A 16,038-nucleotide genomic window follows, 5' to 3' on the forward strand; every position below is an offset into this window, starting at 1 on the left:
AGCCTCCCAAGTAGCTGGGACTACAGGCTACCATTATCACCGATACCTTTGTTTGCCCTGTGAACTATTTACCTATTGAAATAGGTACAATAGGTCCATTTTACAGATGAGGAAACTGAGGCTCTGACAGACAACAATTCTCACCAGAGGTCAACAAAGCAGTGGAGATGACTGGGCAGGGTCCTCTGTCAGCCTGTCCTCATTTTCCCAGCTGAAAATGGGGGACAATGACAGCACCTACCAAGGAGGATATGCTTGGAGGATTAAATGAGATCGTTTACTCAAGATGTTGAGAATGGCACTGGGCACAAGTTCTCAATGAATGTCGGTATTTATTGTGACTGTCTTGGGTCACAGAGGAAGCCCATGACTGTCTGACCCCAGGATCCGGCTCTGTATTACAGGGCTTTGCTGTGAACCCACAATTTAAAAAACATGCAAGCCTTTGCCTGTTCCTTTACAAAGGACAAGAGAATGGAAAATTAGCGACTGTTCCCCCAGCCCTCTGCTTTCTTGAAGCCCTCACTGCTCTTCGTGCTCCCCAGAAACCCCCCTTGGCTGGCACAGCCCCCAGGGTGAGACCAGATGAGGGGGGAACATCAGCTGCCCCTGCAACCACCCAGAGCAGGCCAGGTGCTCTCTGTTGCTTCCCTCCTGCTCCCGAACTACAAGACTGGAATTACGGACAGACTGTTCTTCCTTCTGTCCACCCCTCAGCAATGCCTGGGCAAGCTTGCCGAAAGCCATGGTTCCCTCTACCCCCAGCCAGGAATTCACTCATTCGTTCACTGAGCACAACTCTCAGGTTCTATACTGGGCTCTGCCCTCCAGAGAAAGGAGACAGATGATTAGCCAAACAAACAACACTGAGAGGGTTCCTACAGATGCCATCAGATGGCCAAAAAGAAGGGATATAAGCAGGCATCATAGTGGGCATGGGGTGGGGAAGTCGGGGGAAGGCTTCCTGGAGGAAGAGTTAATTAATATCAGTACACAGGTTATGTCCTTGAGCCCTGAGAATGTTCCCCTGGCACCCTGGCCTCCCTTAAAGACCCCTGGATCTCCCCCATGATGCCGTAAACAGAATACACACGTGTCACAACAGGGGAAGCCTCCTTTCTAAATGGTCAGGGCCCACGCCACCCTGGACATTAAATACTTTAAATATTATGCCTGAGTAAGAGTTAGCCAGATTCAGAGGAGAGAACATATTCCAGACACAGGCAAACAGCATGTGCAAAGGCCCTGGGGTGAGTGAGCAGATGCTGCTGAGGGAGGAGGCTGGCGTCCCTTTCCTCATTTTCTCCCTCTAAAATGCGACAGTGGACAGAAGGTAGCCTGGCTCTGCTGTGGGGACAGAGCTGTGTCCAAATCCTGGCTCTGGGCTGGGCGCAGTGGCTCACGCCTATAATCCCAGCACTTTGGGAGGCTGAGGCAGAAGGATTGCCTGAGGCCAGGAGTTCGAGACCAGCCTGGGCAACAGGGAAAGACTCCTGTCTCTACAAAAATTTTTTAAAACTTAGCCAGGCATGGTGGCGCGTACCTGTAGGCCCAGCTACTTTTGAGGCTAAGGCGGAGGATCGCTTGAGCCCAGGATTTGGAGGCTGCAGTGAGCTATAATTGTGCCACTGCACTTCAGCCTGGGTGACAGAGTGAGACCCTGTCGCTAAACAAACAAATAAGCAAAAAACAAATCTTAGCTCTGGAGCTTATTTTCTGTGTGACTTTGGACAAGTGACTTGCCCTCTCTGAGCCTTGCTTTCCTTATCTGTGATAATATTCATGGACCTGTGGGAAGGCTTGAAGGTGATAGGGTATGTAAAGTTATGTTAAGGCTCTAGCAGATCATGTTTCCCTTCTCGGAGGTTGAGCACTGCTCTTGGCTTCTCAGAAACCTGGCACTGCAGGAAGGAGGAGAGATGGAGGTGGCCAGGAAAAAAAAAAAAGGCCAGAAAACAAAAAGAAAAGAGTCGGAGTGGGAGGGGAAAAAGCTAAGGTGTCCACGCAGATGCCCGCCAGCCTGGCCTCTGCTCCCCCGAGCCCATGGAGCCCGAGCGAGGTTTCCAACCAGCTCTGATCAGAAGCAGGTGACACTTCAAAAAAAAAAAAACAAAATCAAAGCCCCAGCTGACAGAGGGAGCCGGGCTGCACGGCCGTGAACTACACCGGGTCATCGTGGCAGGCAAGAAACCCGCTCCCTCACTTCAGCCGCCCGCGAGGGTTCAGAACTCAGATAGCACGGTGAGATTTGACAAAAGCTGGAGGCATCTGAGGAGTCTGTGTAATCTTCCCCACTTTTTGTTCCCAGGTTGCTGTATGACGGGCCCCGGGCTCTCAGGGGAGTTTTTGCTGACATTTCCTCTCCTTTTCACCGTGTGAGTGACACAGTAATGACACGTCATCCCCGTTTATTACTGGAGTCAGGGATGAATAACTTCCTGTATACGCTCCCTCCGCAATGCGACTGTGCTGTTTGTCCCACCAAGAGATGGGCGTGTTGCCCCACTGCTGGAATCTGGACAGACCTCCTTGCTTTCTTTGGCCAACAGCGGTCAAAGTGATGGTGAGTCCTTCCTGGGACGAGTCCTCCAGAAAGCTGAGCACTTTCTCTTTCTTTTAGAATCCCACTGCTGCCATGTGAACAAGCCCAGGCTAGCCAAGGCCATCCTAGACCAGCCTCTAGCCAGCTAACAGCCAAACGGCAGAGCCTCCCAGCTGACCCACAGCTGACCAGGGATGCATGACTGAGCTCAGCTGAGACCAGATGAAGCACCCAGCTGAGCCTAGCCTAAACTACCATCCTTCTAAATCATGAGCTTGTCATTTTAAGCCACTGGGTCTTGGGGATGTTTGTTACGCAGCACTATTATGGCAACATATAGCTGATGCAAAAGGGCATACAGAAGAGACAGATTTCAGGTAAATTGAGACAGAGCTTTTTATTTTAATAATTAATTACTTTATTTATTTATACAGAGTCTTGCTCTGTTGCCCAGACTGGAAGTACGGTGGCCCAATCATAGCTCACCATAACCTCGAACCTGGGCTCAGAGATCCTCTAGACAGAGTTTTAAAATAAGATGTCTTGACTTCTAATCATATATAAAATCAAAAGTTAGAACAGTTTCTAGAATGGGGAAAAAAAACCAAAATGCTTTCTCATGCTCCCTTGGACTAGATGTGGCCATGTGACATATTTCTGGCCAATGAGATGTAAGTAGAAGTTTGACGGATGGTTTCTAGGAAAGTTTTTACTTTGCCTGAAACAAGAACTGACAGAGTTGGATGGGGCCATCCCATCCCTGCCTCTTCCTGCCTTGAATGCAGATATGATGTTTGAAGCTCCAGCAACCATTCTGCAACCACGAGGTCAAGGCCAAGGGAAATCACAGAGATGCTAGCCAATGGCAACCAATGACCATACTGGACTTTCTGTAATGTGAAAAAGATAAGCCTCTATTTGCTTAAGTTTCTGCGAGTTGGATTTTCTGTTACTTGCCGCTGAATACACTCCTAATACATCCTTCAAACACTTCCCCACTTCTAGGCCATGACTCCGCACAAGGAATACAAGAACCACGTCTTCCCTTTTTAGGTATGAACACACGGGGTGTTGTGCCATCTCCCGTGTAGAGGCTGCCCTCCTTATCCAATTCTTACTCCACAGGGAGACGAGCCCAGTTTGCTCATTTCTCTCTTTCTGGAATGAATTCTACTCAATTGTCACCAGCCAAAGACAACAAAAAATGTTACCAATTCATCCCCACTCCCAGGTCCTGGATCCCACATGGGTCCTGTTGCCTCTTCTGTTTTGAATTTCTATGCCTTTAATTCACTCTGACCTCCGCTTTTCCCTGCACAGATAACCTGTGACTCACTAGGTCAAGAAGGAGAGAGTTCTTTGTCTCCAGATTATCAATGGAAACAAAACTTCCCAAAGGACTAGGGTCTGGCTTTTAGGTGCTCCTCATTTATCCCTTCCTTATAGAGTAGTTAGTTGGCCACACTTCCCATTTGGGGCAACAGTGTGAGTCTTATTTCCTTCTTGCTGCTGAAGTCCAGAGATGTACTGACCCTCAAAATGCTTCCCCAGGAAATCTAAGCAGCTGAGCTGCCATTCAGGGCAGGATCAGATAAGTGTACTGAGTGAGGCACCCACTGTCAGAGCTGTGTCCAAGCCCCGTGCTGCTCACACCAACCTTGATGACGTTCTTGCCACAGAAGCACGCTCAGCCCGAATGCAGGGGAAGCCAGAAGAGCTGAGAGCTTGCGCCCCCAGAGGGATCCCTCCATGCCAGGTCCCTCACTCAGGTGGGCTAACTCCAAGGGGTGTGTTTACAGCCTCCCAAAGTTCCCCAGAGGGCTAAAGCTCTAGTTGCTTACAACAGTAACTCATTTGCTAATGTGACTTTTACTGGCTGTCTTCTCTCCCCTTTCTCACCCCCCTGTTGCCTTAACTGTGTTCTCTTTCTTTCTTTCTTTCTTACTTTCTTAAAACAGAATCTCTCTCTGTCGCCCAGGCTAGAGTGCCGTGGCGTCAGCCCAGCTCACAGCAACCTCAAACTCCTGGGCTCAAGCGATCCTCCTGCCTCAGCCTCCCAAGTAGCTAGGATTACAGGCGTGCGCCACCACGCCTGGCTGATTTTTTGTATTTTTAGCTGCCAGGGTAATTTTTTTTTCTATTTTTTAGTAGAGATGGGGTCTCACTCTTGCTCAGGCTGGTCTCGAACTCCTGGCCTCAAGCAATCCTCCCACTCCAGCCTCCCAGAGTGCTAAGATTACAGGCGTGAGCCACCGTGCCCAGCCTAACTATGTTTTCTGATATCTCCAAACAAACCACTTGCCGTTATATCTTCGTCTCAGGGTCAGTGTGAGTTTTTGGTTGCAAAAACAAAAAAGTGACTGGTTGTCTTAGGCATAAAAAGGGATTTTTAGGAACCTCTCAGATAATAAACAGCAAGCCTGGAGAGGGGAGCTTGGCAAACAGGCAAAAGCAATGCAGTCAGACCAATCCCTGCTACAACAGGCTGCCTCGAAAGGGATTCGGATCAGCCCTCCATGTGTGAGTCACTGCGTCCATTTTCGCATTCTGGGGTGGGGAAGTGTGTGACTGGCTGAGTTTAAATCACATGCCCCGACTACCATGGGATGAGAAGAGGGAGAAATCCTCCCCACTTTCCACTCACAAGGACAGTGGTGTCCCATGATGCAATAGTAGGGCACACAAGGGGAAGGGTTTTCCCCAAACTGGGAGGGGAGGTTGGATGTTGGGTGCCCAACTAACAACAGCAGATGTTCCCTACAGTTAACTAACTGGTCTATAGAACTGGGGCTGGAGAAATAGTAATAATTATTATCATCATTATAATTATAGTTATTAGTCTTATAATAGCTAACATCACTGAGTACTTACTCTGTGCCAATTTCGGTTCTAAGTGCCTTACATGTATTATCTCCATGAATCTTACCTTTTGAGGTAGGTACAGTTATTATTCCCATTTTACAGATGAGGAAGTTGAAGCCCAAAGTACCACATCCCTTCCTCTTCCTTTAGACCATCCACTGGTAAATCCCATCCATAAACCCAAACATGTGTCAGACACTAACTCTTTAAACCTTTAAAACAACTCTACAAGGTAGGAAGCATTATGACTCCCATTTTCCAGGTGGAGAAACTAAGATTCAGAGAGATACAGTAACTTTCCCAAAGTCACACAGCTTGGAAACAACGGAGCCAAAGCCTGTGGTCTTAACCACCGCGCTTCCTACATGTCTGTGCCTAACGACTGCCCTTTAGTTTAGAGTTACTTGCGCAAGAAGCAGCTGGCTTGCTCGAATACCTTTTAACATAGGACTCACATCTAAAGCCACCATTTGGCTTTTCTGTCCATGGCATCTTAATACATCAGAAACACCACCAGCCACATTTTAGTGTCCAGAGCAGGGCTTAAGAGTCTGGGATTTCCTTCCTCTCTCTGCTCCAGATGCTAGAATTTCATGTCCTAAAATTTTTTTGGTGGCCTTCACCTGTGCCTGTGAACAGTGAAAATGAGACAATTCATCACCTGTATGTTTTCAGAACCACACACACATACACAAAACCTCGGTTGCTAAAATCAAAGGTTCTTAAGGCTGAAGAGACTCCTGAGCATAAAGTATTTGATACTCTCTAGGCTACGATGTCTCCAAAAGAGGTTTATATACAGGTGAGTTATACACACCAGCTGCCTGGTTCAGTGTGCAACCTGCACAACCATACACAACAGGCCCGTGTGAGAGAACACATTCCTGCTCAGACAGACCCCCCCATCTTCTGCACGAACCTGCTCATATTTGTGCTACCTTCTCAGTGCAAGACAGCTAGCAAAGATGATTTCAAAAGCGTTTTAGTTTACTCAGAAAGCTACAGCACATAAAACATACCGTAACTCCCAGGTTAGGACCACAACCATGGGCGGGCATATTCTAGCCATGGTATATGCAATGGTTTAAGTGAGTACTCCCAACTTGCCCTCTAAAACCACACCCTCTCTGCTAGACCAGCCGACACGCATACCCACTCTGACAAGGGTTTCTCTGCCTAAGGATCGGTTTATTTCACAGCGAAACTTCCCTAAACATTGGCAGGTGATCGGTGAAAGACCACTGAGCACCTGTTCCATGCCAGACACCATTCTAGGCACCAGAGACATAATCGAGGACAGTGGAGGAGGCAGGCAAAAAAATAAGATAAATAAGTAAAATATCTAGATTGTCAGCAAGCGGTGAGTACATAGAAAAAAAAAAATCTAAATTGAAGAAAGAGGGCAGGAAGTGTTTGGAAAATGATGAAATTGCAGATAAGGAGCCAGGGGTGGAGCAAACAGATATTTGGGAGAAGAACGCTTCAGGCAGAGGGGGCACTGCCAGTACAAAGGTCCTGAGACAGCAAATTGCTGGAGGTGTTCGAGGAACAGCAAGGAGGGTGGGAGGTGATAAGGCAGATCGTGCCCTGGGGGCCACCGTGAGGACTTTGGCCTCTACACTGAGTGAGGCAGGAACCACGGGAGGGATGTGAGCAGGAAAGTGATTTGATCTAATTTATGTGTTAAAAGGATCCTTCTGGCTGCTGGTGTGGATATCAGGTTGTGGGGGAGGAGGGCAGAAGGAGGGAGACCCAGGCAGAGGCTGCTGCCACAACCCTGCTGAGAAAGGATTAGGGCCAGCGAGGGTGTCCCGGGGGAGGCGGGAGAATTGGTGAGATCCTGTTATCTATGTGAAAGTCAGAGCCTATGGGATTCACAGAAGGATTAGCCATGGGGTGGGCAAGAGGGGTGGAGGTATCAAAGTTTTCAGCCTGAGGCCCTGGAGGGATGGAGCTGCCCTCCGCTGACATGGAGTGCAGGAAGGTCCCGTGTGAGGGGTGCTCTGGAGTTCTGTTTCGGACATCGTCGTGTAGATGCCTGAGAGGCCCCACCAAGTGAAGACTTCAAGAGAGGTCCAGGCTGGAGACGTAAGTTTGGGAAACAACAGCACCGAAGCGGTACTGAAAGCCTCAAGATTGGATGAGACCACCAACGGGCTGAGCGCAACCGAGAAGTTGAGAAACAAGGGGGTTTATTTTCCTAGATCCCTCCAAATCTCAGCTTTGCCACCCGACTGCACAACCCCACTGAAAGCGAGCGCCTTTTGTCTCCAGGTTGGGAACCAGGTCCCTTCCAGAGACAGGGGAGATTATCCAGCTTCTACAACCTCTGTCACAACGTGGCAGCTCCGAGTCCTCTGCCATCTTCTTGCATAAAGCAAAGCACAGTGTCTCTGGCTTGGCAGCCTCTGCCTTGGCCCGAGGCGCCCACTTGCTTCCCGTTCTGTTGAGATTTCCTCTGCCCGCCAGGCAGCCGCCTCCCTGCCCTGGCGAGAGGAGAGGAGTCATTAGCCCTGCAAACTGCAGAGGCAGTTGCCAGATGCCCCTCCGGAGGCAGGCTGGCATTTGTCATAGCAATTTGAGAGGACAAGACCTCGATCAGCCCCCAAACCTGCGGAGAGATGGATGGCAAGGTCTTCTTCAGCCCCACAGGGAAAACGGCCCAGAAGCTCAGTACGGAACAAGGTCACCTGGCCATCTGGCCTTCCCTCAGTGCCTCGCCACCCTAGTAGGGGGCGGAGGGAGGGAAGAGACGCGTTGGCACAATAAGGTGTGCTGGGCGCTGTCCAGGGTGCTGAAACCTGTAACCTACTAGGCGTCCAACGCTCGCTCCCTGAATTAGTTTGGGATCCCCTGAAAGCAGATCCCAAGACAAGGACCGGGGTGCAGGTGGTTAACCCGGGAAGTGATCCGAGGAATTAAAAGTGAGGAACTAGGAAGGGAGGGATGGGGAAAGGGTGCACTAGTGAATGGGTTTCATGGCGAGCAACTGGGATCCAATTTTGCTGAGGAACGTCTGTGACGCTGTGTAACATGCCCCCTCCAGCTTTCTCGCTGAGCAGTGGGGTGTCAGGGCATTCACACGCAGACTCCCTGGCTCACTGGCTGAGGGATGCTTCAGATGTGGAGCATCTGGCACGTGGGCTGAGCAGACTCTGCCGTGCCGGAGAAGGCCGTCCAAAAGAGATGCAGAAAGAAGGGAGTATTGGAGGTTCCAAGAGGTTAGCAGGCATCAGGACTTCCCACTGAAGCTGCAGGTAAACTCAGAAGCGAGCTGGGTGAATAGGGGTGGGGAATTCACAGCACCTACCACACGCCCCCAAAAGCATTTGTTTGAATTTTTTCCGCTTTAGTTCACCAACTCTCACTTGTGACGTACTCAGAAAGGTCCAGGGCTCATTGCACAATATCCTCCAAGTAACATTGCCGGTTCTAACCCCCACCACAGCCCCAGGAGGTAGATGCTATGTCCACCCTCCTTTTCCAGGTGAGAAAACTGAGGTTCAGAGAGATTAACTCACATTCTCAAGGTCACATCTGGCAGAGCGTCCCCTGACTCTGAAGCCTGGGTCTTACCCACTGTGCTGTACCAACCTCCCATCTCCTGACATTTCTTCCCCATTTCTTCTCCCAGCTGCCACGGAACCCAAGATAGGGGAGGGGAAGGGAAGGAAGGATCCCTCTGACTTTCCATCCCAGAGAACGCTACTCGAATTCTCAAGTTTGTTTCCCTGGCAAACTTGACTTTAGGGAAACAGAGTAGTACTCAAGGATATGGATTCTTGACCCAGGTCTGCCTGAGTTGAAACCCTAGACCCACCACTTCTGAGGTTTTGGATGTCTGTCCCCTCCAAAACTCACGTTAAAATTTAATCCCCAATCTGGCAGTATTGAGAGGTGGGGCCTTTAAAAGGTGATTAGGTCATGAGAGCTCTGACCTCATAAACGGATTAATGGGTTGTCATGGGAGCAACACTGGTGGCTTTCTAAGAAGAGGAAGAGAGGCCTGAACTAGCACTGCCTTGGACTCTGCGGAGAGCCCCCACCAGCACGAAGGCCCCCACCAGACGCAGCCCACCAACCTTGGACTGCTCAGCCTCCACAACCGTAAGAAATAAACTCCTTTTCTTTATAAATTACCAAGTTTCAGGCATTCTGTTATAAGCAACAAAAAACAGACTAAGAGAGTAGGTGACTTTGGGCAAGTTAATTTACCTCTTTGAGCCTCAGCTTCTTAATCTGTAAAATGGGCATAATAATGGCACTTAGAAGGTTGCAAGGATTAACTGGGCGTATATACATGTATATAATATATCAGGTTGGAAGTACCTACTACATTCTGATTTATCAACGTTGCCACTGTTGTTAATAACATATCATATTCATAAGGATACTAGGCTAAATACAGCTGTTTGTCCGAGCTTAACTTGAGCCCAGCGTTATCCACGTTAGAGCAGTGTCCTAGCAGAGTGGTTGAGATCCTGAAGCACTCCCATCATTGGCTGTGGGACTCCCTGCAAGTTGCTTAACCTCTCTGAGTCTCAGATCCATCCGTGAAAAGTCTTGTCAGGCTGAAATGTGACATTGCACATAATACTATCAAGATACTGCCTGGCACATTGTAAGTGTTCAATAAATGATGAGAATGACAACCATGGCAGTTAACATCATTATCGTCACTGTCAACTATCAGTGTTGGTAGAAGTTGGGAGAAACTAGCTCCTGCTGCCAGGAAGTGAGGTGGTTCCTGATGAAACATGGTTCAGCAAATATCATGACAACCAAATGCTCTGAACAATAAAAAGAACACTGTTCTCTTACTGATACAACTCTGGGTGGGAATGACAAAAAGCATCTGAGTCAGGGTGGAGATTCCTTTTGGTACCGTGGATGACTGATCCACTGGGGGAGAAATGACTGCAGAAAGACACTAAAATAATGTCTGCTATTTACAGGAGCTGTTGTTGGTCTTGTGTTAGAATGCTGCTTGTGTTTTGTTGTTGTTGTTTCGGGGATGCTGTTTGTATGTGCAGGCAACTCAGAGCAGCTGCATAGGAGGTGAAAGAAGAAAGAAGGTGAGGAGTGACTACATGTGTTTGTTCACCTAACCAAAAAGGAGAGACAGCACGAGAGGTGTGTGCCTCTAGTAAAGACATTTGACCCCTTGGGCCTTGGTTTCTTCAACTATATAGAAAAAAGAGGAGACCAGGATAATTCTCTGATGCTTCCTTTCCACTTCTCTAGAAAGAGGCCACAGGCTACTCAAGGGGCAGGAAGAAGGAAGAGAGCACTGGGCTCTGGTGGCAGAACCCGAGGGGGGCCTTAATCATTTATACTCCCACTGCCCCCCAAACCAGGGTTCTAGGCTCCCTGACATGAAGATATTTTCTTATTCTAGAAGATCCCTGACTTGCCACCCTCTCAGTATGACTTTGGGAAAATTACTTTCTTCTTTGTGTCTTAGGCTCCTTGCAGTCAAAATAAAGGGGTTGGACCTGCTAGAGGCCATTCAGCCCTAAAATTCAATGATGCTACGAGATCAAAGCCAACACCCTTCCCTGCTGGTCCCTGAGTACTTGGCTCTTTTCCTTGTCTCTGATCATCAAGAAAACTGCCCAAAGCCCGAGGAAGTTTATAGGATCTTCCAAAAAGGCACCTTTATTTTCAGAGTCACAAAATGTCAGAGTTGGCAAGGCCAACTTACGTCTCATCTGATGTTCAGGTTATCTGCCATAGACTCCTGGACCATTTGACGATCTCTATCAAATGAACAGTTCCCATGTCCTTAAACAAATTTTCCAGAACACTCATTATCAGAAGTGTTACCAATCTCCACCTTAACAACCACTGATTTTTACTGAGTGCCTACTATGTGCTAGGTACCGTCTTCATGCCTACCCTGGTGAGGTTCACATTCTCTTTTCTTAACATGCACAATTGCGTTATTTGATCTCTTCGATGTTTATCTATATTTGAGCATTACTGTAAAAGTTCCGTTATCTCAGAAACACAGCCAAGCTTCTGAAATCTTACTCTTATACACTTTCAGTTTAATGATCAGAACACAAATACAATGAAACCATGCCTCCAAGGGGTTTGATGAAATTATAAAGTTAGAACTTTGTCTGAGGCTTTGAGCTCCAAAGAACGGACAAAGATCTTTCCCACCAAACTTCACACAAGAAGAGGGCAAAAACTCTGGAAGTCCATGAAAAATGAATGATGTTTTAGTACTGTGGTTTGCTTAGGAATGTGAGAAGACGATGACTCCATCAGAAAGTGCTCATTCAAGTCATCACTGTTCCAGCATCAAATTAATACACTCGACTCCCCTCCCCTTGAAACACAGAATTAAGTGTTTACCGCATTTTCCCATCATTGACACTGAGCAGAAGGCTAGATCCGCAGGACTTTTTAGTTTCTCTTTCCCCAGTTTGAGCTTATAAGCCAACAGGAGACTAAACAGCCCATTGGAATTTGAAGTAATGAAATTTGAGCTTTGTGCCTGATTTGAAGGAGACAGAACCAATAGACAATAAGGAAGGATGGTTGATTAGCAAAGAAATAACAGTAAGAAAAGCAAGTGAAGGGAATGCGGGATGCACAAAAAGGAAAAGAAACAGGGATAAGAAAGGAATAGAATCTAGAATGGTAGCTTTTCACGATAAGGTCAGGATCCCCTGAGAATCAAACGAAAACTACAGACCAGAAAAATATACATACACAGATAATTTTTGCAGACCATTTCAGTGCATTCATTAATTCCAACTACGGCTTCCAACCTTAGGACCTATCTGTTCTAGATGAAGAATTTCTCATAAGATGTAAGAAAACTAGAAGAAAGACGAACTTGTTGGAAGCAGGGAGCATTTACAAACATCCGGTTGACAAACTGACCTATTGCACGGCTGCCTTTGACTACATGCTAAACGTATATGAGCTTCCCCAAGCTGTTTCGAGAACCATGTTATTAAAAAAAAATAGGGGTGTTTCAGGCCCCTTCCTGCCAGCAAGGTCAAGCCAGTCCTAGCCAGCAAGTCAGCCCCCAGGGAGCATGAATTGGCACAACCACTTTGCAGAGCAATTTGGCAGGATCTCGTGAAGCTGAAGGATGCGTATAGTACACGACTCAGCAATTCCACTCCTGGGTATATGCCCTAGAGAAATTCACTCACAAGAAAGAGGGGGACAGCTTGGTTCAAAATAGCCCAAAGCTAGAAACAATCCAAAGGCATAAATCCATGGAAGAATATTCATACCACAGAATACTATTTAGCTGTGAAAATGGATGAATGAGAACTACTCGCTAATCAGATTAATTTCCTGTTGAGCGCAAAAGGCAGGTTGTAGAATAAAAAAAATATTACAGAGAAATATTCAGCTTGCAAAACAGTATCATATAGTTCTTAGATACTTAAGTAGTAACTGTGTAAATACGTAGACAGAAATGATAAACACAGAATTCAGAAAAGTGTTTCTGGATAAGGGAGAGAGAGTAATGGGGTCAGGGAAGTGGGGGTATGGGTATGAGAAAGGTTGCATTTTGATGGGAGGTCACTTCATCACCTCCCTACTCTCACCTCTTCCTACTCTCTCTGTCACTTGCTCCAGCCACATGGCCCTCAGCCTACCAAATAGCTGGGATTACGGATGTGTACACCACCATGCCTGGCTAATCTTTTTTTCAGCTTTTTTTACTTTTGTAGAGACGGGGTCTCACTATGTTGCCCAGGCTTGTCTCAAACTCCTGACTTTGAGAAATTCTCCCACCTTGGCCTCCCAAAGTGCTTGGACTACAGGTGAGAGCCATTGCACCCAGCAGGTCTTACACATTTTTTAACAACAACAACAAAGTCAGCAACTGGGCTGTTTCATAGATGAGCTTCCTAGCAAGGTAAGGGAAAAGTGCCCAATGCCATGATATGTCCCTGGAACCTGCCAAGGTCCCAAGCCACAAGACTGTGGGAACAGCCAATGGAGGTCCCTCAGTGAACACCCAAGCTCGTGAGAGCTAGGCCAGAGTCCTCGTAACAGATCACTCAAATCTGAATGTCTCTACAGAAACAGCCCAATATGACACAGCTCCTTCTGTGATGAGCAACAATGCTCTGAAACAAATGCGCATTGTGAGAGCCCAGCCAACAGAGCGTGGGTGCTATGACCCATGACATCCACCAAGAGACCTGAAGCAGCCACAAAGACTATAAGAGAACCACAATCCCATAAAGGATTACCATGAAGGTGTCCCAATGAATAAGGGTCTTAGAATGGAAGACACAGAATTAGCTCCAAGGACAGCAGAGAAGGAACCAGCAATCAGTACAAGATGGTAATGTCCATGCCAGAATCTGACAAAGGTCTCTGTGGTCTCTGTCAGAGACTGGCTGGCTGTTCACCCACCATTTCCCTTTCCTTCTAAGCACAATCGGACATTTCCCAACTTCCCCTGCAGTGACATTCCCTTGCAGTGTGACCAAGTCGAAGCCAATGGATTATGAATGGACGAGGTATGGGCCGTGTCCCTTCCAGCCCCATAAAGCTTCCCAAGTATCACCTTCTATACTCGTTTCTCTTCCATGGTTTGATGCAGACAAGCACGGAGTTCTTGGAAGCTGTGGGTTGAGAGGGAGGAGCCACAATATGGCGAGGGCCCGGGTCCCTCAATCATTATTTGGAGGAAATAAGATTGCCAACTCAGAACAACTGTTTTGGACTTTCGATTAGTGAGAAATAAACTCTGGCTGTCTTTAAGTCATTTCCTAGTTTTGGATCTTTTGTTATAGCATCGAGTGTTATCTTATACAGGGTCCTTGGAGAAAAGTATATACACATTTCAACCATGGTTCATCGTACACAGATCTGAAATCTCCTTGAAGACAGGAACTGTACCTTATTTAGATTGATTTTCTCCATAATCATAACCACAACCCTTTGCACCCGGAAGTCCTCAATGAACATTCACCAGCTTGAAATAAAGGCAAGATATCCCCAAGCAAAGCAAGAGTCTCATGCATGTACAATGGTTAAAACTTTGAGTTCTGGAATCACACAATCTCAAGTTCATACCCCAGATCCATCACTTACGAGCTGGGTGACCTTAGGCAAATTTCTTTCTGTGCTTCGATTCCTCAGTGGTCAGATGGGAATATTAATGTTTCCTAATTCATTGGGTTATTGTGAGGATTAAATGAGAGGATGCACATAAAGCACTTTAGAAGCAGCCAGCTATAATGAGCTATTATTTTAATTGTAACGGAAAGCATCTGCTGTAATATACGGCTGAGATACGCATGTCAGCGGCAAGGAAGAAGGCAGATTCACAGTGAAGGAGAAAACGGGAGCTCAGCCTTCCTGAGCCCAGCCTGGACCACACCAACCGTCGACGTTCCCAAAGCCTTGTAGTCTCTCGCAAGTTAAATCTAAAAAGCACAGCGGCACGCGCGACTCACCCTGTTAGCACCACCACGAAGTCCATGACGTTCCAACCGTTCCTCAAGTACGACCCTTTGTGGAAGGCAAATCCAAGGGCGATGATTTTAATTCCAGCTTCGAAACAAAAAATCCCAATGAAGTATGGTTCTGTGTCATCCTGGAAGGGACAGAAGGCAAGGTCAGCGTCTTGGGCTGGGCAGAGGGTTGCAAGACCAAGGAACCAGCCCATTTGGAGATCAACTTCCTCTAACTTCCCCTGACCCTCCTGCATGCAACACACCCCAATGCAAATTGCCAGAATTCTCTTGTCTGAAGACTTTTGCAAGAGAAGCAGAAGCTCAGAAAAGACACTTTCCTTCTCTCCCTTTGGCCAACTTCACATACCACTCGGCCAAGTAGAATTGTTTGTTTGGTCCTGCATTCTGCAATACGGCAGCCACAGGCCACACGTGGCTATTGCAATTAAAATTAATTCAAATGTAATAAAATTTAAACATGCAGCTCTGCAGTCACTCTAGCTACATTTCAAGTGGCAACCGTACTGGACAGCACAGATGGAAAACATTTCTGTTACTGCAGAAAGTTCTGCTGGAAAGTGCTGGTTTAGAGTGTTTACTCATCATAGAGCATCCATGACCTTTTGAGGTTAGATCTTGTGCACGGACCTCACTCCCAAATCTGACCCCGGGGGGTGGTTCTCAGCGGGCACACACCAGCACAGCCATTCAGGTTTTAAAGGATTGGAATAACACTTCTACACTGGCTGGCAAATGACCAGTGTCCCCACCTGCAGAACCTCCCACTGGTTCTGGCTTCCTGCTGACAGTCTATAGTATTTGAAATTAAGCTATAATCTCTGCTCCATCAGAGCCCCTATGTGGATGTTGTCCATCTGCTATGGCGATGTTTCTTTTTCTTTTTGAGACAGAGTCTCCCTCTCTTGCCCTGGCTAGAGTGCAGTGGCATCATCCTGGCTCACAGCAACCTCAAACTCCTTGGCTCAAGTGATCCTCCCACCTCAGCCTCCTAAGTAGCTTGGACTACAGGTGTGCACCACCATGCCCGGCTAATTTTTCTATTTTTAGTGGAGACGGGGGTCTCACTCTTGCTCAGCCTGGTCTCGAACTCTTGAGCTCAAGCAATCCTCCCACCTCGGCCTCCCAGAGTGCTGGGATTACAGGCGTGAGCCACCGCGCCTGGCC

At 47.5% G+C, this 16,038-nt stretch overlaps 1 protein-coding gene across 3 annotated transcripts in view; it reads right to left on the reverse strand.

Annotated features, from left to right (window-relative positions):
• Nucleotides 1–16,038, reverse strand: part of CACNA1A (calcium channel, voltage-dependent, P/Q type, alpha 1A subunit) — a 231,026-nt gene that overhangs the window by 170,173 nt on the left and 44,815 nt on the right. For all 3 annotated transcript variants that reach the window (XM_012641499.1, XM_012641500.1, XM_012641501.1), the window contains exon 3: nucleotides 14,854–14,993. In XM_012641499.1, the coding sequence (XP_012496953.1) occupies nucleotides 14,854–14,993 (140 nt within the window). The remainder of the gene's footprint in view (nucleotides 1–14,853; nucleotides 14,994–16,038) is intronic.

Source organism: Propithecus coquereli, unplaced genomic scaffold (genome assembly GCF_000956105.1).
Source record: "Propithecus coquereli isolate 6110/MARCELLA unplaced genomic scaffold, Pcoq_1.0 Scaffold164, whole genome shotgun sequence".
Classification (NCBI taxonomy): Eukaryota; Metazoa; Chordata; class Mammalia; order Primates; family Indriidae; genus Propithecus; species Propithecus coquereli.